Source organism: Polyodon spathula, chromosome 15 (assembly GCF_017654505.1).
Source record: "Polyodon spathula isolate WHYD16114869_AA chromosome 15, ASM1765450v1, whole genome shotgun sequence".
NCBI lineage: Eukaryota > Metazoa > Chordata > Actinopteri > Acipenseriformes > Polyodontidae > Polyodon > Polyodon spathula.
The window spans coordinates 3,821,338-3,844,582 of NC_054548.1; the positions used below are offsets into that span (position 1 = coordinate 3,821,338).

General features: G+C 38.9%; 1 protein-coding gene across 1 annotated transcript in view; it reads left to right on the forward strand.

Moving 5' to 3' along the window:
- Positions 1–14,354, forward strand: part of LOC121327460 (gamma-aminobutyric acid receptor subunit beta-3-like) — a 61,852-nt gene extending 47,498 nt beyond the window's left edge. The window contains exons 7-9 of the mRNA XM_041271511.1: positions 1,797–1,949; positions 7,562–7,806; positions 13,435–14,354. Coding sequence (XP_041127445.1) covers positions 1,797–1,949; positions 7,562–7,806; positions 13,435–13,782 — 746 coding nt within the window. The 3' untranslated portion in view covers positions 13,783–14,354. The remainder of the gene's footprint in view (positions 1–1,796; positions 1,950–7,561; positions 7,807–13,434) is intronic.
- Positions 14,355–23,245: the final 8,891 nt, after the last annotated feature.

The window sequence follows — 23,245 nt, forward strand, 5'->3', positions numbered from 1 at the left end:
AGAGCTCCCTGTTACCTTTGCAAAATCTACCTTTAATAAGAGAAAGAACAGCTCCCTGTTGGCTTTGCAAAATCCCAGACGTGCTTGCAGTTTATTTAGATGTTGAATAAAGGCATGCATCTAATGCTGGGGTTTTTAAACGTCGACTGCAATTCATCTAAGGTAAGCCAGCTAGCTTTCAATTGGGTGTTTGAAATAATGAGGTTTCTGTAGCGGAAATGCGCCACTGCAGTACAGTTATATTGATTTAGTTTTTCAGGCTAAATGTCAGGGTTATAAAATTGTAAAATGTGTTCCACCTTCAGATACTGGAGCATTAATCCTTTGATTAGCATTGTTCCATCTTCAGATACTGGAGCATTAATCCTTTGATTAGCATTGTTCCATCTTCAGATACAGGAACATTAATCCTTTGATTAGCATTGTTCTATCTTCAGATACTGGAGCATTAATCCTTTGATTAGCATTGTTCTATCTTCAGATACTGGAGCATTAATCCTTTGATTAGCATTGTTCTATCTTCAGATACTGGAGCATTAATCCTTTGATTAGCATTGTTCTATCTTCAGATACTGGAGCATTAATCCTTTGATTAGCATTGTTTTATCTTCAGATACTGGAGCATTACAACACTTTGATTAGCATTGTTCTGTCTTCAGATACTGGAGCATTAATCCTTTGATTAGCATTGTTCCATCTTCAGATACTGGAGCATTAATCCTTTGATTAGCATTGTTCTATCTTCAGATACTGGAGCATTAATCCTTTGATTAGCATTGTTCTATCTTCAGATACTGGAGCATTACAATCCTTTGATTAGCATTGTTCCATCTTCAGATACTGGAGCATTACAACACTTTGATTAGCATTGTTCTGTCTTCAGATACTGGAGCATTAATCCTTTGATTAGCATTGTACCATCTTCAGATACTGGAGCATTACAACACTTTGATTAGCATTGTTCTATCTTCAGATACTGGAGCATTACAACACTTTGATTAGCATTGTTCTGTCTTCAGATACTGGAGCATTAATCCTTTGATTAGCATTGTACCATCTTCAGATACTGGAGCATTAATCCTTTGATTAGCATTGTTCCATCTTCAGATACTGGAGTGCGTGGAGTGCAGGATGCACCCTATAGCCTGGAGATCTCAGGTTCGAATCTATGTTATTGCCGACCGTTACTGGGGGTTCCTAGGAGTCGGCGGATAATTGAATTGAATTGGATTAGGTCAGCAGGGCAATCCACGGTTCACCGCTCACCAGCGCCCCCTGTGGCTGATAGGGCACCTGCAGGTCTGCAGTGGAGCCATTCAGATCTGTGTTGTCCTCCAGCACTATGGGTCTGATGGCTTTGCTGTTGATCCTCAGTGTGAATAATGATGGACTGGCAGGAGCACATTTCACAAGTGTTTCAGCCTCCGTTTCCTGAGTCTTTGAGGGTTGCGCAGGTGAACTGGGATAAAAACAATACTTTGGCATTCCAAATTGGGGAGAAAACCGTGGTTAAAAACCATTGGCCATGACTAAATTTATTAAAAAAAAAAAAAAAAGTGGCATAATATTCAAAATATACCTTTTCAAGAAAATCTATCCTTTCCCACTCGATATTCTGTAGTACTCAGGGCTAAGAAATGACAATGTATTGTGCAATTCACGACCAAGTATGCTATAGTTGCCATAGCAATAAACCCAATACACTGCTGTCTCCATGGAAACTGAAACAAAACATTCTGTATGCCTGCATTCTCCTTGAAGAAAACTGATTCTTTTCTTCAATCTTATTTCCTTAGGTGCCTACCCACGACTGTCTCTCAGCTTCAAGCTGAAGAGAAACATTGGATACTTCATCCTTCAGACATACATGCCCTCAATTCTGATTACCATTCTGTCTTGGGTGTCATTTTGGATCAATTACGATGCATCCGCTGCAAGAGTTGCTTTAGGTATGTTTAATACGTCTACAGTAAGATACAAAAACAAGTATGAACCGCATTCAAGTTAAACAATGAAGATGTCAGTCATCTTTGATCAGATCATCTCCAAAATCTAAACAGCACACCCTGTATATGAAGGGGAAAGCATACTCTGCGATGGGAACTTGCTCATGGCAATAAGTAAATGCATGGAATGAGTAACAACAATGTGAGTGTACAGTGTGTGCTGGAACTTGCATCCAGCATGCTCGATTTCACTTTGTTTTGCAATGGAGCGTTGCAATACTTGTGTGGGTCATTTGTGTGGGCAGGAGTGTCAGTATCTGCAAGCATGTAAGCATTTCACAGAGAATCCAACAGACTAGTAAACACGGGATCTATATTTAGAAAGGAGGCTGGCATTGTATTTAGCTGGCAGGATATTGTTAGGCAGTTTACATGGCTGACAGATAAACAGAATGAAAATGAAACACTTGCATTGCCATGAATTTAATAACTGGCTGTAACAAAGCCAAAACACCAGCTATATTTTGAGCTTCAGAGCACTTTCTTTATACAGAACCTTGTTTTATTATTGTCACCAAGAATATAAGTAAGCATTGTAACAAGTTGCAGGTGCAATCACAGACACAAAGTGCTGGTTCGTTTTTCAGTTATTGGCATTCGTCTAAGCATTAGATTGTATCAGATTGGAATTATTTAATATTGACTTCCACTCTCATGACTCACTTAGTTCCTGTTTAAAACACCAAACTGAAAGATAACATACATGTGTATATCTAATACTGATCACAATCAATCATACAGTATAAAGACATGTATATATCTAACACTGTCCTCCCCTCCTCAATACAAACACACTGATCACAATCAATCCTACAGTATAAAGACATGTATATATCTAACACTGTCCTCCCCTCCTCAATACAAACACACTGATCACAATCAATCATACAGTATAAAGACATGTATATATCTAACACTGTCCTCCCCTCCTCAATACAAACACACTGATCACAATCAATCATACAGTATAAAGACATGTATATATCTAATACTGTCCTCCCCTCCTCAATACAAACACACTGATCACAATCAATCATACAGTATAAAGACATGTATATATCTAACACTGTCCTCCCCTCCTCAATACAAACACACTGATCACAATCAATCATACAGTATAAAGACATGTATATATCTAACACTGTCCTCCCCTCCTCAATACAAACACACTGATCACAATCAATCATACAGTATAAAGACATGTATATATCTAATACTGTCCTCCCCTCCTCAATACAAACACACTGATCACAATCAATCATACAGTATAAAGACATGTATATATCTAACACTGTCCTCCCCTCCTCAATACAAACACACTGATCACAATCAATCCTACAGTATAAAGACATGTATATATCTAACACTGTCCTCCCCTCCTCAATACAAACACACTGATCACAATCAATCATACAGTATAAAGACATGTATATATCTAACACTGTCCTCCCCTCCTCAATACAAACACACTGATCACAATCAATCATACAGTATAAAGACATGTATATATCTAACACTGTCCTCCCCTCCTCAATACAAACACACTGATCACAATCAATCATACAGTATAAAGACATGTATATATCTAACACTGTCCTCCCCTCCTCAATACAAACACACTGATCACAATCAATCCTACAGTATAAAGACATGTATATATCTAACACTGTCCTCCCCTCCTCAATACAAACACACTGATCACAATCAATCATACAGTATAAAGACATGTATATATCTAACACTGTCCTCCCCTCCTCAATACAAACACACTGATCACAATCAATCATACAGTATAAAGACATGTATATATCTAATACTGTCCTCCCCTCCTCAATACAAACACACTGATCACAATCAATCATACAGTATAAAGACATGTATATATCTAACACTGTCCTCCCCTCCTCAATACAAACACACTGATCACAATCAATCATACAGTATAAAGACATGTATATATCTAATACTGTCCTCCCCTCCTCAATACAAACACACTGATCACAATCAATCATACAGTATAAAGAGAAAGGAATCAGCCTAATCCAAATGAGTCATCAATGTAATTTTCAAGAAATGATGACGAAACACAAGGAACTTTATTTGGAGCCAACCAACACAAAACAACATACATGTGTGGAAGAAGAACAGCTTCAGCAATTTCAAGAGCATGGACTGATTTTCTGGGTAAGTAATGTATTAAGTCATGTAATTTATAATGTGTATATAATTCTACTACTACTAAGTCATATACATTTATAGCAGAATCTTTATTGAACTCATAAAGCCAATCATTTGGTCGCAATATTCCCTAATCTATATCCCATCCAACCCTAGAATCTAATAAAGTAATTAATGTTAATATCAGGTTTCGTCACAGTTCACATTGTATGCATACTAACACTGTAATGATGTGTAAGCACACATGTATTTACTAAGTAACTGCACAGTAATTAGAGACACCTCATGCAAAGTGTTACCAATAGTGTCACATATTTAAGCCAAGGCCTCCTGAGTTGAAAGGCTAATGAATATTACAAACTGTGCTACCAGACCTCAAAGCTTTGCTGCTTGTTTTCTTTCTGCTTCACAGGTTCTTCATCAGCCCAGAGTGACAACAGATGTTTGTCAACCAGGCATTTTCTCAAGAAAAATCCTTGTGGTTATTGTTGAGAGGAGGAGGATCAAACAGCAGGAAGGGAAGACAGCCTGATTAATCCCACCTGTTTGCTAGTGATATGAAACTGTATTGAAGTCAATTACAGTATTAACATAATGCTATTTACAGCACATGTTACATAATGCCAGCTAATTTCTTTAGCTTATACATTTCTAAATGTGTTTCTGTTTCAATGCTCCTAACAGCAAACAGTAACTACATACACTGTTGTTAAATCAGTACACTAGTTAGCTTTCTCAGACAAACAAGGTTTCCAATATTCATTTGCTGATACCATTTGAAAGGAATACGTTGAAAAATAAAATCTACTTACTAGCGACTAAGATGATCCATTATACGTAGAGTACTGCTGTGAAAGGAAAGCACCGATGAGCAAATGTTGCAAGCTGGGTTCTTTTTCTCGTCATTCTGAGATGTTGGGTACACCTTCCAGAAAGTACTCTCCACCATTTGTCAAGATTTCTTCTTCACGCACCGTTTATTGATACTGCACTCAGGTAGACAGGATTAATCAATCCATTCATTTTTAATGGATCAAAGCCCACAGGTGTGGTTAATCGTTAATTGATTAAATCCACATATATATATATATATATATATATATATATATATATATATATATATATATATATATATATATATATATATCTCAAGAGGGACAGACTCTAGGGCTCAGTTACTCTTTCAGCTTTTCTTGTTAAACTTCATGTCATAATTTGGGGGTAGTATTCAACGCATACCGGTACATAAGAGGCATGAAGGAATTAAGAGGTCTTTTTAGAAGCCTGTGTTCTAAAAAGAATATTCCAGAATGAATGTCTGATAGAATGTGACTGAGCAGAATACATCCACATGTCCTGACTGCAGCTGCTTGTTTTGGTCATGTTCTACCATCCAAGCTGTTTCATTCCCTTCCAATGTGCCTGGCTCTTTGAACTGACTCCAGAATAGGGTCCCAGATTTGTTATGATGTACACACTTATTTTAGACCTGCTTATCACACCTGTTAGGGAATAGACTTGCCTAAGAGTGTCCTAATGCTGCCTAATTGTATAGGAGTGCCCTAATGTTGCCTAATTGCATAGGAGTGCCCTAATGTTGGCTAATGGGAATGTGGAATAACTCTTACAGTTGGACCTCCTTCAATGGGACTCATTTTGCTTTGAATTGATTTTGCTGACTTACCCAATACTGTACCCTGTTCCCTGTGTGTTCCAGATCATTGTGACTTGGCAAGGTGTATCTGATTGTTTTTTTTTGTATGTATGTGTATAGGTGATCTCCAAAGTCTTGTCATCCACACACCACACACATTATCATGGCATTTAAACAGTCTGAAATTCAGCATGTTAGATACAACTCTTCAAGCAGAATGGGTGTGAATCCAGCACCTGGGTTTGATACACTATAAACAGCCTGTGTTTCAATACTCGGTGCCTGGGTTGCAACACTCTGTTCCTGGGTTGCAATACTCTGTGCCTGGGTTTCAATACTCTGTGCCTGGGTTTCAATACTCTGTGCCTGGGTTTCAATACTATGTGCTTGATACTTTATAAACAGCCTGTGTTTCAATACTCTGTTCCTGGGTTGCAATACTCTGTGCCTGGGTTGCAATACTCTGTTCCTGGGTTGCAATACTCTGTTCCTGGGTTTCAATACTCTGTGCCTGGGTTGCAATACTCTGTTCCTGGGTTTCAATACTCTGTGCCTGGGTTGCAATACTCTGTGCTTGATACTTTATAAACTGTGCACAGTCACCTTGAACATTAGGGAAAAGGGTTTAACAATGCAGAAATATCGGAAAGAGCATAATGCAAGTATATTAAATACGCTGTTGTACTGTACCCTTTTCATATATGTGCACCTTACTGAATCTAACAGAGCACTCATAGCTATACACACTAACAGCATGTATTGTATCCAGTCTAACAGAGCACTCACAGCTATACACATTAACAGTGTACTGTATTGAATCTTGAGTTAGCTGAAATGCAAGCAATCTTGAAAAGTTGCCGCTTGATGTTCAAAACAAGATTCTGTGAAACTGATACAGTAAAATGATTTTCAGTTCAACCTTATTAGGGACACCCAGTTACCAGAACAAAGAGCCAGCAATGTGGGGTAACTGAGTGCCTTCAAAGAGCCAGCAATGTGGGGTAACTGAGTGTCTTCAGAACAAACAGCCAGCAATGTGGGGTAACTGAGTGTCATTAAACAGCCAGCAATGTGGGGTAACTGAGTGTCTTCAGAACAAACAGCCAGCAATGTGGGGTAACTGAGTGTCTTCATAACAAAGAGCTAGCGATGTGGGGTAACTGAGTGTCTTCAGAACAAAGAGCCAGCAATGTGGGGTATCTGAGTGTCTTCAGAACAAAGAGCCAGCGATGTGGGGTAACTGAGTGTCTTCAGAACAAAGAACCAGCAATGTGGGATAACTGAGTGTCTTCAAAGAGCCAGCAATGTGGGGTAACTGAGTGTCTTCAGAACAAAGAGCCAGCGATGTGGGGTAACTGAGTGTCTTCAGAACAAAGAACCAGCAATGTGGGGTATCTGAGTGTCTTCAGAACAAAGAACCAGCAATGTGGGGTATCTGAGTGTCTTCAGAACAAAGAACCAGCAATGTGGGATAACTGAGTGTCTTCAAAGAGCCAGCAATATGGGGTAACTGAGTGTCTTCAGAACAAAGATCCAGCGATGTGGGGTAACAGTATCTTCAAAGAGCCAGCAATGGGGGTTAACACTCTTCAAGTGCTGTTAAATGTTTAATCTCACACAGAGGTTGCTTATTGAGTTCATATATGTATGATGATGATGATGGTGATGATGATGATGCTGATGATGAAAAGGCTGTTGACCAACTTCAATGCTTGTTTTCTAGGAATTACAACTGTACTCACTATGACAACAATCAACACTCACCTCAGAGAAACTTTGCCCAAAATCCCCTACGTTAAAGCTATAGACTTGTATCTGATGGGCTGCTTCGTCTTCGTCTTCTTGGCATTACTGGAGTATGCTTTCGTCAACTACATCTTTTTTGGAAGAGGCCCACAGTTACAGAAGAAACTTGCAGAGAAGATAGAAAAGGCCAACAATGACCGGTCCAAATATGAAGGCAATAAGGTAAGAGTGTGTTCTGTTCTGTCACTTAGAATGCAAGTGTAGCACTGTACAAATGCAGACTAGAACTCTAGCACTGTACAAATACAGACTAGAACTCTAACACTTTACAAATACAGACTAGAACTCTAACACTTTACAAATACAGACTACAACTCTAACACTTTACAAATACAGACTACAACTCTAGCACTGTACAAATAGACTATAACACTTTACAAATACAGACTAGAACTCTAGCACTGTACAAATACAGACTAGAACTCTAGCACTTTTACATAGAAGTTACTTTGTAAATACATGTGCACTTACACATAATTAGTGTTTTTGTGCATAGATACAATGTATTTAATGTATCAGAAAAGGACTAGGGTTCTGTCCTGCAAAATGATTTACACATTAAGTGCAAACATTGTAATTATGTGTAAGTACACATGCATTTGTATAAACCACACATGTCAGAATGGTTCTCAAAGTTCCAGGCTGTGCTGGTATGGTGGCATCTGCACAGGTCAGAACACTTGTTAGCCAATGAGTTTGCTCCCTCTGTTCTTGCCATTCTATACAAGCTAATGAGATGTGCTGCAACGTTGTGTGCTGATGAAGGCAGTTACTAAAAAGTGTCAGCTGCACAAGTGGAATTGATTACATATGTTCAGGTGTGATGCATTAGCAACTGCTGCTAAAAGAATCAATTGAAAGCTTCATGACACCAACAAAGGTTCTGCAAGTACACTTTCTCATACCAGGTGACCACATGGTTCAAGGTTCACAGTCAGGGGCAGTCCATTTGTTTTTATCTCACATCCCAACGCATTCATGCATTTCAAAAAATGAACACTAGACAGTACCATAACTTTGAGGTATGCTTACTTCTATGAAGTTTGAGTTCTCAGCTTCCTTATGCTTTTAAATCCTAATAATTGCGTTTCTTTCCAAACACAAAGACCTGGTGTTCATAGTGAATACTAAAGAACTGTTGGTGAAGCGTATGGCATTATTTATCATGTGCAGGCTCTATAATAGACTGTTTAAAGGGTATCTACAGAAAATAATGTAGACTATTGTAGTATTTATTTATTGGCTTTGTCTGTAGTGTTCAAAGATAAATTAAATATATGTGGCACAATAAGTCATGCTGCAATTATTATTAAAGTGTCTGCATTTGTAGATTTATGAGCTATGGCTTTATACTTGACACATGTATTTTTTATTACATTTATACAATACGTCATGTGAAAACAGTTATATTATAGAACACAGTTTAACTTTTTTATTATCATTATTGTAAAAATGGCCATTATTCAAAATCTATAAACATAAGTGTATGTTCTCTAAAGCCAGTTTAATTGCAGAACGTTTAAGGTGGACAGAGATGAAGTGGGTGTACCACAGCAAGGGTAGCCAGCTGGTCACAGCTTTGGCAATATAGTCTGCTGTTTTATTCTGGAGAAAGACATACTGCTTTTTGACTAACAGCTGTCATAATGAATACTGGTAAAGCATATTAGAAGTATACTTTAATAAAGGGATGCTGTAGGCCTGCTTTTAATTGAAAATCTTATAAAGGAGTTGTACTGTACAAACCAGATCCCCTGCCTTCTGAAGCCCACACTTTCACGTGACTATAATGTTTTATGTACTCTGGTGCTTGCTAGTGAAGATGTCATTGGATCAGTGCCACCCTGGTGCTTGCTAGTGAAGGTGTCATTGGATCAGTGCCACCCTGGTGTTTGCTATTGAAGGTGTCATTGGATCAGTGTCACCCTGGTGCTTGCTAGTGAAGGTGTCATTGGATCAGTGTCACCCTGGTGCTTGCTAGTGAAGGTGTCATTGGATCAGTGCCACCCTGGTGTTTGCTAGTGAAGGTGTCATTGGATCAGTGGCACCCTGGTGCTTGCTAGTGAAGGTGTCATTGGATCAGTGCCACCCTGGTGTTTGCTAGTGAAGGTGTCATTGGATCAGTGCCACCCTGGTGTTTGCTAGTGAAGGTGTCATTGGATCAGTGCCACCCTGGTGTTTGCTATTGAAGGTGTCATTGGATCAGTGTCACCCTGGTGCTTGCTAGTGAAGGTGTCATTGGATCAGTGCCACCCTGGTGTTTGCTAGTGAAGGTGCTCTTTCACAGATCATATTTCATTGCATCTTTATAGTATTTAAAGCACCTTTGTGGAAAACATTATATTTATATAGAGTTAAAGAGCAGGTGTATTTAGAGGATTTGCAGTTCAAATCACAGGGACATATTCATATAGAGTTAAAGAGCAGGTGTATTTAGAGGATCTGCAGTTCAAATCACAGGGACATATTCATATAGAGTTAAAGAGCAGGTGTATTTAGAGGATCTGTAGTTCAAATCACAGGGACATATTCATATAGAGTTAAAGAGCAGGTGTATTTAGAGGATCTGTAGTTCAAATCACAGGGACATATTCATATAGAGTTAAAGAGCAGGTGTATTTAGAGGATCTGCAGTTCAAATCACAGGGACATATTCATATAGAGTTAAAGAGCAGGTGTATTTAGAGGATATGCAGTTCAAATCACAGGGACATATTCATATAGAGTTAAAGAGCAGGTGTATTTAGAGGATCTGTAGTTCAAATCACAGGGACATATTCATATAGAGTTAAAGAGCAGGTGTATTTAGAGGATCTGCAGTTCAAATCACAGGAACATATTCATATAGAGTTAAAGAGCAGGTGTATTTAGAGGCGCTGGGGCTCAGAACACAAGGACACAGACCCCAGTAAGTCCTGCATGTGTTTAATGTTATGCACTGTAGGTGACATGAATTCAAACACACTTACATATGATCTACACTAATATAGGATTCCTCTAATCAATGTATGATATCTCAGGATCAGCTCCATTCGAGTCAATATGCATGTGAATCTTATATATCTAGGATATCATGCATAGTTACAATGTATTTAATGTGTACATCTTTTTGCATGATATAACCCTATCCCTACCCCTAACCATCACCCCCCTAATCCTAATCAATGTCTGATACAATTGTGTTTACATATATCGTGCAAAAAGATGTATGTGTTAAGTATATCCTAACTATGCATAATAACATTGTAATTATATGTAAGTACACATGTATTTACTAAGTAACTACTATGTAAATACACATTCATTAGAGAAACTTAATGTAAAGTGTTACATATAGATAGATAGATAGATAGATAGATAGATAGATAGATAGATAGATAGATAGATAGATAGATAGATAGGGAATTATACTTAAATAAAGTGCAGATGAAGAGTTATGTTCTTTATTTGTTTGTTTTTTATTATTATTTTTTTTCTAACTATAGTCTGTTCTGGAAGGAGGCAATTGCAACCCATTAGTCAAACAGTCCAATCAGGTACAAGGGCATCGACACTCGTGCGCGGTGAGTGTGTGCAATGACTGTCAACATCCCTGAGGAAGAGTGCTCCCCCAATCCCAGCCCACTGTCAACATCCCTGAGGAAGAGTCCTCCCCCAATCCCAGCTCACTGTCAACATCCCTGAGGAAGAGTCCTCCCCCAATCCTAGCTCACTGTCAACATTCCCTGAGGAAGAGTCCTCCACCAATCCCAGCTCACTGTAAACATTCCTTGAGGAAGAGTCCTCCACCAATCCCAGCTCACTATCAACATTCCCTGAGGAAGTGGCATACACCAATCCCAGCTAACTGTTAATATTCCCTGAGGAAGAGTCCTCCACCAATCCCTGCTCACTTTAAACATTCCCTGAGCAAAGCTCATATCACACCACCTCTAAAAATGAATCAATTTCATCCATTTTAAAGATGCTGTTTCCATCTTTTTTTTGGTCTAATTGTGCCGTTGTTAATGTGTAATCCGGTTCATGTGATTCTCCTCTGTGTGCTTTTGTGCACAGGGTTTTATTTTATTTCATGCAGCTTTGTGGTTGTTGTCTGTTTACTTTTTTTTCTTTCAAAGGTACCAGAACTCTTGTGCTATGTAATATATATTATTTTGATGCTCAGTTTTCTCCAACTAAAATTATTCATATATCTTTCATCAATGTATAAGATGCTTAGAATTGCTTCATATAGTCAATGCTATGATAATAGATGACCCATTTACAAAATGGACGATTTTATTTTCTGTTTTTTGGTAAGATGTAAACCTCAGTGCTTTTCTTATTTGGAAGTAAACAAATGCCATCTCCATCTCAAATACATGTCTTTGAGTATCCCCAGCTTCCAACTAGAAATAAACAAAACAAGATAAAATATGGTAGTTAAATTATTTTTCTGTGCGAGGTCCTAAAAAAAGGCAGAAAATACTTAATAAAAAATATGTATGCAGTTAAAACACGATATATACTATACTATTATTGGTATACATCTATTTGAGTTGTTTTACTAATGCTTATCTGTAATAAAACTAAATAAAATGAAATTTGTGAAAAATAATAATAAAATACTAAACTAAAAATAAAAACTAAAAATAATTTCACGGGGCTCTAGCTGTAAAGAATGAGCTGTGTTTAAATTGATGCTGGCTCTCCAAACATACTATAGGATAAACGTTCATGTTGTCATGTGCATCTCACATGCGCTAGCCCAAGCTTCTTAAAAGTGAAAGCTAATAACCCTATTACATTCTTTTTGACATTGCACACACGCTGCTACACAATGATGTACAGACTAGTAGGTTAGTAAAGTACAGTACAGTATGACCCCTTCTTTATTTATTTTTTATTTAGTCATCTCCAATGTTTATTACCCCACTTTTCTCCCCAATTTGGAATGTCCAATTATTGTTTTTATCCCAGTTCACCTGCGCAACCCCCCCCCCCCCCCCCCCCCCCGACTCAGGAAACGGCGGCTGAAACACACGTCCTCTGAAGCACGCGTCCTCTGAAACACGCGTCCTCTGAGACGCGTGTCCTCTGAAACGCGCGTCCTCTGAAACGTGCCCCTGCCAATCCATCATTTTTCACACTGCGGATCCACAGCGAAGCCACCAGACCTATAGTGCCGGAGGACAACACAGATCTGAATGGTTCAACTGTAGACCCACGGGCAACCTATCAGCCACAGGGGTGGCTGGTGTGCTGTGATCCGCAGAATTAACCTGCCAACCTTATCCCTCAATACCCAGGAGGCGCTCAGCCAATTGTGCACTGCCCCTATGAACCCCCGATCACAGTCGGCAATAAGTATGACCCCCTTCTTTAAACCGAACTTTACAGATGTTCTCTTGTTTTCTTCTGGATGGATACCTGTTCATTTAGACCGTTTGGAAGCGAGTGATAGAGAAGCAGTCTTGGGATAAGCTCAATGGTGATGTTCTTGACTGGCTAATGAGTGGAATTCCTGTTGGATCTTAATCAGTCCTGACAGACATGCACTTTAGAGAAGTGATGAAGAATAAAGGAATAGTATTGCATGTACTGGCTGGATGATCCCAATCCAACTCCATTGCTGTTTTACTGCTGTCTTTTTTATTGCTGTCTTATTTTTTTATTGCACTATTTTATTTGATGTATTATTTGTGGTAAAGCATTACTTGTCACACCTATCATCTTCCATCTGCTCTATTTCATACTTGAATTATACAACCTACACAAAATAATAACATGTTGATATACTTTTCCACCTAGATGGACGCTCATGGCAACATCTTACTAACCAGTCTGGAGATTCACAACGAAGTGGCAGGAAATGAGATCACCACCAGTGTTAGCGAGTCCAGGAATTCCTCAATGGCCTTGGACAACTCAGGAATCCAGTACAGAAAACAGAGCATGCCTCGGGATGCAACGGCCCCTCACAGCAAGGACAAGAATGCCCAGTTGAAGAAGAGTCGTCTGAGGAGAAGGTCATCACAGCTGAAAATCAAAATCCCAGATCTGACTGATGTGAACGCCATAGACAGGTGGTCAAGAGTAGTGTTCCCAGCTGCATTTACACTCTTCAACTTAATCTATTGGCTTTACTATGTCAACTAAGGGAAGCTTGGACTCTCTATACCAGGGGTGAAAAGTGATAGCTTTTTTTTTTTGTTTGTTTTTAAATATACTTGCAATCTCTAGGGTTTACAACAGATTGCAAACTTTCACAAAAAAAAGTTTTAAAAAAAAGTAAAATAAAAAAATATTTTGTAAAACAATATTGTATAAACAGATGCCCTCGGAGTATTTATAAGTCTTGAGACTGCATGCATGATAAGCTGTACTGGAATCACAAAAGCAATCATTTTTTGTCTCCCATTGTACCCAAAATAGGCTTGGAAGTAAGAGTAACAGTCTTACTTTATTAAAATAAGTTAGACCGCTACATTATAACTGGGAGGACGGCAGTATTTAACTAGTAATCCATACATGTATACCTAAGTAATGAATTCTACCCTTGGGTTCAATAAACAGTATCAGGCTTCCCATATCTCATACATATTATAGATTATTACAACTCAATATTTATTACAATATTTATGCAAATGAAGGTATTCAGTTGTACATAGCCAGTTTTTAAAAAGCATATGGAATAGTGATATATGGATGGAATAGTGATCTATGGATGGGATAGTGATATATGGATGAGATAGTGATATTTAGATGGGATAGTGATATATCGGATAGTTATATATGGCTGGAATAGTGATATATGGATGGGATAGTTATATATGGATGGAATAGTGATATATGGATATAGTGGGATGGGATAGTGATATATGGATGGGATAGTGATATATGGATGGGATAGTGATATATGGATGGGATAGTGATATATGGATGGGATAGTGATATATGGATGGAATAGTGATATATGGATGGGATAGTGATATATGGGATAGTGATATATGGGATAGTGATATATGGATGGGATAGTGATATATGGATGGGATAGTGATATATGGATGGGATAGTGATATATGGGATAGTGATATATGGATGATAGTGATATATGGATGGGATAGTGATATATGGGATAGTGATATATGGATGGGATAGTGATATATGGATGGGATAGTGATATATGGATGGGATAGTGATATATGGGATAGTGATATATGGATGGGATAGTGATATATGGGATAGTGATATATGGATGGGATAGTGATATATGGATGGGATAGTGACATATGGCTGGAATAGTAATATATGGATGAGATAGTGATGTATGGGATAGTGATATATGGATGGAATAGTGATATATGGATGAGATAGTGATATATGAGATAGTGATATGTGGATGGGATAGTGATATAGGGGATAGTGATATATGGATGGGATAGTGACATATGGCTGGAATAGTAATATATGGATGAGATAGTGATGTATGGGATAGTGATATATGGATGGATAGTGATATATGGGATAGTGATATATGGATGGGATAGTGATATATGGATGGAATAGTGATATATGGATGGGATAGTGATATATGGATGATAGTGATATATGGATGGGATAGTGATATATGGATGGGATAGTGATATAGTGATATATGGATGGGATAGTGATATATGGGATAGTGATATATGGATGGGATAGTGATATATGGGATAGTGATATATGGATGGGATAGTGATATATGGGATAGTGATATATGGATGGGATAGTGATATATGGGATAGTGATATATGGATGGGATAGTGATATATGGATGGGATAGTGATATATGGATGGGATAGTGATATATGGATGGGATAGTGATATATGGGATAGTGATATATGGATGGGATAGTGATATATGGGATAGTGATATATGGATGGGATAGTGATATATGGATGGTGATAGTGATATATGGGATAGTGATATATGGGATAGGATATATGGGATAGTGATATATGGGATAGTGATATATGGATGGGATAGTGATATATGGATGATAGTGATATATGGATGGGATAGTGATATATGGATGGGATAGTGATATATGGATGGGATAGTGATATATGGATGGGATAGTGATGGGATAGTGATATATGGATGGAATAGTGATACATGGTTTATGTAGGTCCCCAGCAGGCAGAACGCTTGTTGTAAAATACTGAGTGCATTCTTGCTTTAATTTACATTCCATGTGAAACAGATTTCCTGAAGAATGGTCTGATAAAACATTTTTTAAAAATCAAACAATTTCTTAAACACCGCTGATACAATCAGGTTTATAACAGCACTGTAAATGTGTGTGAAGTTTTTATTATTATTATTATTATTATTATTATTATTATTATTGGTTTACTAAGATGCCATTAATAAGACAGACTACTGGATCTTTATTCAGACAGTAGATTGTTTCACAGTTTGAAGGACGTGTCTCAGGTTATTTATATCTTATATGTATTATACTGTTTTAACACCTTTGCTTTTTTGTTTGGCTTCTTGGATTATCATGAGAAAACTCCATCTCAAGTTTAGTTAATCTGTAAGATATACAGACATCTATTCCAGACCTCGTCTTCTTCTCTTGTGCTCAATATTGTGACAGCATGCTGTCAGATTGTTGTTGTTTTTTTTAATACATGTTTTTTTTTTCATTTTGCTTAATTTTCTTTTTTGTCCAGTAAGAGCACTTTCTATACATCCACGCTAATGATTGTGCATGTGCTCAGTAAAACAGTAATGTCCATACAGTAGCATGTTCTGTCACTGCAGAAGATACACGACTGCATTCTCACAAATACATTTACCCGTTTGTTAACTATCTTTCCAATGCTGTTCACAAATGAAGTTATCTGCTTTGTTTGAAATGTTATTGTGTTGGTAGTTGAATGATTTATAATTATGAATGCTATAATACATATTATTGTTATCATGTTATTAACATTGTTTTTATTATCAGCATTATTATAATATTATTATTATTATTATTATTGTTGTTGTTATTAGTATTAATTATTATTAATATATTTAGACCTATTTTATTTTCTGAGATACGTGGGAAATCAATCATTTAAATTCCCTTTTTTCCTGGTAGCATCAGCACCAGGGCATATTCTCTTTAAGATTAAATAAATACATACATAATAAGACATTGTAATTTTGGGAAAATTGAAGGAGAAAATTAACTTTGGTTGAAAGAGACTTTTGCCATGCTTAAAGGGGTTACAGGCAGGCGTTTAAAAAGAATGTACCCTAAATAAAGAGGCCCTTACTGTATTGTTTTGCTGAGGATTTCTTTACCAGACTTCCTTATCCTTTTAACTAAGGGTAAATCGATTGGTCCAGCCACCATACTGCGCATTCACTTCCTGTCCAACAGATAGGGAGCCCGGTCACAGTGAGTGTGAGGCTGAGGTTGGGACCTAATACTGTTGCACAGGATGTGAGAGTGTGGTAGCAGGAGAACAAAGTCTGGAACACAAAATGATAAGATTTCGGAGAATGATGTTCCACTAAGGAGAAGTATGTTACAAAACATTGGTGTTTGTGACATACTGTCGCCTGACTGTGCAGTCTTTATCCTAAATGGAGCTTTAGCATCTCAGTTCGGGAAGAGCGACAGACCCCAATTCACTGTACTTTCAGAATCTCAGTGCGGGAAGGGTGACAGACCCCAATTCACTGTACTTTCAGAATCTCAGTGCGGGAAGAGCGACAGACCCCAATTCACTGTACTTTCAGAATCTCAGTTCGGGAAGGGTGACAGACCCCAATTCACTGTACTTTCAGAATCTCAGTTCGCAGGGAAGGGTGACAGACCCCAATTCACTGTACTTTCAGAATCTCAGTGCGGGAAGAGCGACAGACCCCAATTCACTGTACTTTCAGAATCTCAGTTCGGGAAGGGCGACAGACCCCAATTCACTGTACTTTCAGAATCTCAGTGCGGGAAGAGTGACAGACCCCAATTCACTGTACTTTCAGAATCTCAGTTCGGGAAGAGCGACAGACCCCAATTCACTGTACTTTCAGAATCTCAGTTCAGGAAGGGTGACAGACCCCTATTCACTGTACTTTCAGAATCTCAGTGCGGGAAGGGTGACAGACCCCAGTTCACTGTACTTTCAGAATCTCAGTAGACCCCAATTCACTGTACTTTCAGAATCTCAGTGCGGGAAGAGCGACAGACCCCAATTCACTGTACTTTCAGAATCTCAGTTCGGGAAGAGCGACAGACCCCAATTCACTGTACTTTCAGAATCTCAGTTCGGGAAGGACAGACCCCAATTCACTGTACTTTCAGAATCTCAGAAGGGTGACAGACCCCAATTCACTGTACTTTCAGAATCTCAGTGCGGGAAGGGCGACAGACCCCAATTCACTGTACTTTCAGAATCTCAGTTCAGGAAGGGTGACAGACCCCTATTCACTGTACTTTCAGAATCTCAGTGCGGGAAGGGTGACAGACCCCAGTTCACTGTACTTTCAGAATCTCAGTGCGGGAAGGGTGACAGACCCCAATTCACTGTACTTTCAGAATCTCAGTGCGGGAAGGGTGACAGACCCCAATTCACTGTACTTTCAGAATCTCAGTTCAGGAAGGGTGACAGACCCCAATTCACTGTACTTTCAGAATCTCAGTTCAGGAAGGGTGACAGACCCCAATTCACTGTACTTTCAGAATCTCAGTTCAGGAAGGGTTTCACTGTACTTTCATTCACAGTTACCCCTTAGTCAGATTTCCTGAGTTACCTTTTCCATCAGCCAGGAGGCCACCATGACATATAATGGGAATCAATTCTATTCGGAGTCATGTGAAGCACACTCAAGTTGTAGCATTATCCTGGTGTGCTGAAATCAATGTTTCCCAGGTATTTACTGAACTGTATGTGCTCAAGTAACATACGTATTTGTTCACTGAGCTTAGCATTAAAGCAAATACTAAACACTTCAAGTTGTTCCATGACTCTGCATTTCTGAGCATTGAAGAGCATTAAATGATGTGACAATTCTGCTCAGGAAGTTATTTTATTTTTTGAGGAAGAAAAGTATTATCTGGTGCTGTGAATCTTCTCCCACAAATTTAAATGAATTATTTAAACTGAAATCTAGACTATGCAGCATCTTTGTCCATCCATAATAAGAAAATATTATTCATAATCATTTTTAATTTCCATGTTTGGGCCACAGAAGAATCGTTAAATCTGTATATCAGATATTTCTTTACTCTGAAACTAATCATTTCAAACCCTAGGTGTGCAGATTGTGCTTCGATGAAAACATTGAGAAAATATTTGCCCAGTCCGCTGTTTGTTAGAGGTGTTGATATAGCATCCAATAAGAACTTTTTTAACAGGGGATTATATTTTTTTCACTTAAAAGCAAAGTTACTTGAAAATGTAACCATCCTAGAAGTGAGATCAATTCCTTCAGAAGAGCGTGATGCGTTTTCCAATGGGGCCGATCTTTTCCCAGGCATTCAGTCATTGCATTTCAGAGAGGCTGTGATCTGTTCCCACAGCAAGTCCCTGTCAGCCCAATGCCAATGCTGCATGTGCAAGATCAACAGAAAAGTGAAGGAGACACACACCAATGCAGTGTCTGAGTGCTTTCAGTAATAAACTCCTTCAGAAATGATTAACTGTTAACCGCTTGACAGGTTACCGGGATACTAAAGCTGATGATGAACTGCCACCTTCTCATTTGTTATTGCGCAATCAATCAATGTACACCAGGGGCTCAAGAGAGGGGAGTAAAGAATTAAAGCATCACATTTCATCATCTGGACATTCAGCCCTTTTATAAAAACATGGGCAGCACATATACCACTTGAGCATATCACGTAGCACAAGAGGATATGTTCTTATGTTCTTATATGATTGCTGGAATGAGGTAGTACAGTACAGTCATACAGTGATTTATACTGTTTCTACATGATACCTGAAGCCCTTGATGGGTATCTGGATATACTCATTATACTGGCAGCACATGCATAGTGGCTCAATATTCAAAATGTCTCACGTCATCACATTGTTTCCCCTCTGTTGCCAAGGAGCATTATGGTCATTTCAAACAAATTACTAGGATCTTTTTTAATTTTTTTTTTTTTACAGAAACTGGACACATATTTGTATTTTAATGTGTAGTTATTGGCAATTTTTACAGGAAGCTGCAAAGGAAAGCCATATAGCTTCTGGCTGTCACCTCTCAATTTGGATTAATTTACTTGAAATCTGACTTTATACCAGAGGTGTAAGCATAGTTAACCTCGAGGTAAACCCAGAAGACAAAAGAATGGTTTTCATATGTAGTTTAACCTCTATCATTCCAATTGTATTTCTGTTACTGTGTGCATTCACAAGCCCAAGTAAGCAAGGTTTGGCTGATGAGATATTCAGAGACCTGCCTTTAGGCTGACTGCAGGTGTTGAGTTAGCAAGCTGTACCAAACTCACATGTGAGCGTCAGACCGTTTTTTTTGTAGAAAAGCAATAAATGATTGTTTAAAAAGACTTGTTTGGTTGTATACTTTGGGCCAGGATATGTTACTGTTATTCTTGGCCTTGTCTTTCGGAACACTCATCTCTCAGCCTGCGCCGTTCCACTGCCTCCCATCTGGTGGTGCCGAGGTTGGTACAGGAGGAGGGTCACTCAGCATGGCACAGGCTGCACAGAGAGGTACAGTAGGTTTGAATGAGGTGGACAGACAGGATGAGGTGCACTCAGCATGGCACAGGCTGCACAGAGAGGTACAGTAGGTTTGAATGAGGTGGAGAGACATGAGGAGGTTCATTCAGCATGGCACAGGCAGCACAGAGAGGTACAGTAGGTTTGAATGAGGTGGACAGACAGGAGGAGGTTCATTCAGCATGGCACAGGCTACAGCACAGAGAGGTTCATTCAGTACAGGCTGCAGAGGTAGGTTTGAATGAGGTGGAGAGACAGGAGGAGGTTCATTCAGCATGGCACAGGCTGCACAGAGAGGTACAGTAGGTTTGAATGAGGTGGAGAGACAGGAGGAGGTGCACTCAGCATGGCACAGGCAGCACAGAGAGGTACAGTAGGTTTGAATGAGGTGGAGAGACAGGAGGAGGTTCATTCAGCATGGCACAGGCAGCACAGAGAGGTACAGTAGGTTTGAATGAGGTGGAGAGACAGGAGGAGGTTCATTCAGCATGGCACAGGCAGCACAGAGAGGTACAGTAGGTTTGAATGAGGTGGAGAGACAGGAGGAGGTTCATTCAGCATGGCACAGGCAGCACAGAGAGGTACAGTAGGTTTGAATGAGGTGGACAGACAGGAGGAGGTTCATTCAGCATGGCACAGGCAGCACAGAGAGGTACAGTAGGTTTGAATGAGGTGGAGAGACAGGAGGAGGTTCATTCAGCATGGCACAGGCAGCACAGAGAGGTACAGTAGGTTTGAATGAGGTGGACAGACAGGAGGAGGTTCATTCAGCATGGCACAGGCTGCACATAGAGGTACAGTAGGTTTGAATGAGGTGGAGAGACAGGAGGAGGTTCATTCAGCATGGCACAGGCTGCACAGAGAAGTATAGTAGGTTTGAATGAGGTGGAGAGACAGGAGGAGGTGCACTCAGCATGGCACAGGCAGCACAGAGAGGTACAGTAGGTTTGCATGAGGTGGAGAGACAGGAGGAGGGATAACCATGAAGCTTTTAAAAATGTTCACTGAGACAATATTTCTACATTTGGGTCTCAAAGACAAAAACTGTCTTGGTCATTATTTCTATCTTCAGGCCTCTGAAGTTCATTTAATGTAAGCAGATTTTATATAGTCAAAATCATGACTGAGTTTAGTAGATGCTCTCTTGTCAAAACCTCCACCAATTCTACACCCAAACTAATTTCATGCATTTATTTATTAACCCACAGTCTTACCATAGCCACCTCCCAATTTAGACCAAAATCCAATGTATGGCCCAGCAGACATTGACAATATTCTGAACTGTGTTTCTCTTTCAGTTGAACAGCCCTACTCTCACTTCAAATCTGATTTAGCATCCAGTCACCATAGCAACTGAATCATATTGCAAAGGTCCAATTAGCTAGAGATTTTTCTCTAGGCCTGTGCTGTTATTGTAGCTGTTTGCCTTTGTATTCCCAAAACACTGTGCTTCTCCAACAAGCAGCCTGGTTGGCTTTCTTTTCATTAAACCATTTGCATGTTTATTTTTAAAGCTGTGTTGTTTTATGTTTGCTCTTTGTCAGAGCCTCCATGATCATTATTGATCTCATCCACGTCTGCCGTATTTGTTGACAGAGTCTCACTCTCTCTTGGTCTGTTGTTCAGTAGAAGCATGTTATGTAACCAGTGTTTGTGTTCTATCTATACATATTCACAGTATTGTGACCAATCTTGCATGTTAGGTAATTGAGCTCTATGATGACTCTTTCACAAGCAGATACACCACTGGAGCTGTGTCGAGCTCTTTGTCTTCAATAGTGACATGGCTTCCAAAAGGCCACTGGTTTGCTTGCCTCAAGGATACAAAGACAGCTGATTATTATATATATATATCATATATATCTTATATATCTATATATATATATTATATATATATATATAATATATATATATATATAATATCTTTGAATGTTTCTGATTATTCCTACCAGCCAAATGGTCTTATCAACTCTGGTGTAACATAGTGGAATGAATGCATTGATAATGAGGTCAAACCCTCATCCATCCTGGTGTAACACAGTGGAATGAATGCACTGATACTGAAGTCAAACCCTCATCCATCCTGGTGTAACACAGTGGAATGAATGCACTGATACTGAAGTCAAACCCTCATCCATCCTGGTGTAACACAGTGGAATGAATGCACTGATACTGAAGTCAAACCCTCATCCATCCTGGTGTAACACAGTGGAATGAATGCACTGATACTGAAGTCAAACCCTCAGCTGCTCAGAGATCAATTACCAGATGCCTCTTCCTGGAATTTGGAGTTGCAGCTCCTTTGAGGCTCAATCTTACAAACTGGATCGATTGTTTAGATTTTTTAACCTCTTTTACAGAGGAAAAGTCCAGAATTAGGTCTGCTTTTACTTAGTGCATAGATTACAAAAAAAAGAACCCATACTAGATGTAAGAGTCAGCTTATAAAAGCATGCTGGTATTGTAAACACCTTCTGAAGAAGCAGTAAAAACCGTACATATCATCTCTTGGTGTGTCATATCTGCCATATCTACACGTAATGCATCAGATACAGTAACTCGAGGAAATCAGGACCCTCGCTCTACCACTTAACAATGATCCGGCATAAATGTATTTTTATATTCTGAGTGTATTTACTAAAACAGCTCTTTGTCCTGGTATTTTAAAGATTTTGTAATTAAGAACATAAGAAGAACATAAGAAAGTTTACAAACGAGAGGAGGCCATTCGGCCCATCTTGCTCGTTTGGTTGTTAGTAGCTTATTGATCCCAAAATCTCATCAAGCAGCTTCTTGAAGGATCCCAGGGTGTCAGCTTCAACAACATTACTGGGGAGTTGATTCCAGACCCTCACAATTCTCTGTGTAAAAAAGTGTCTCCTATTTTCTGTTCTGA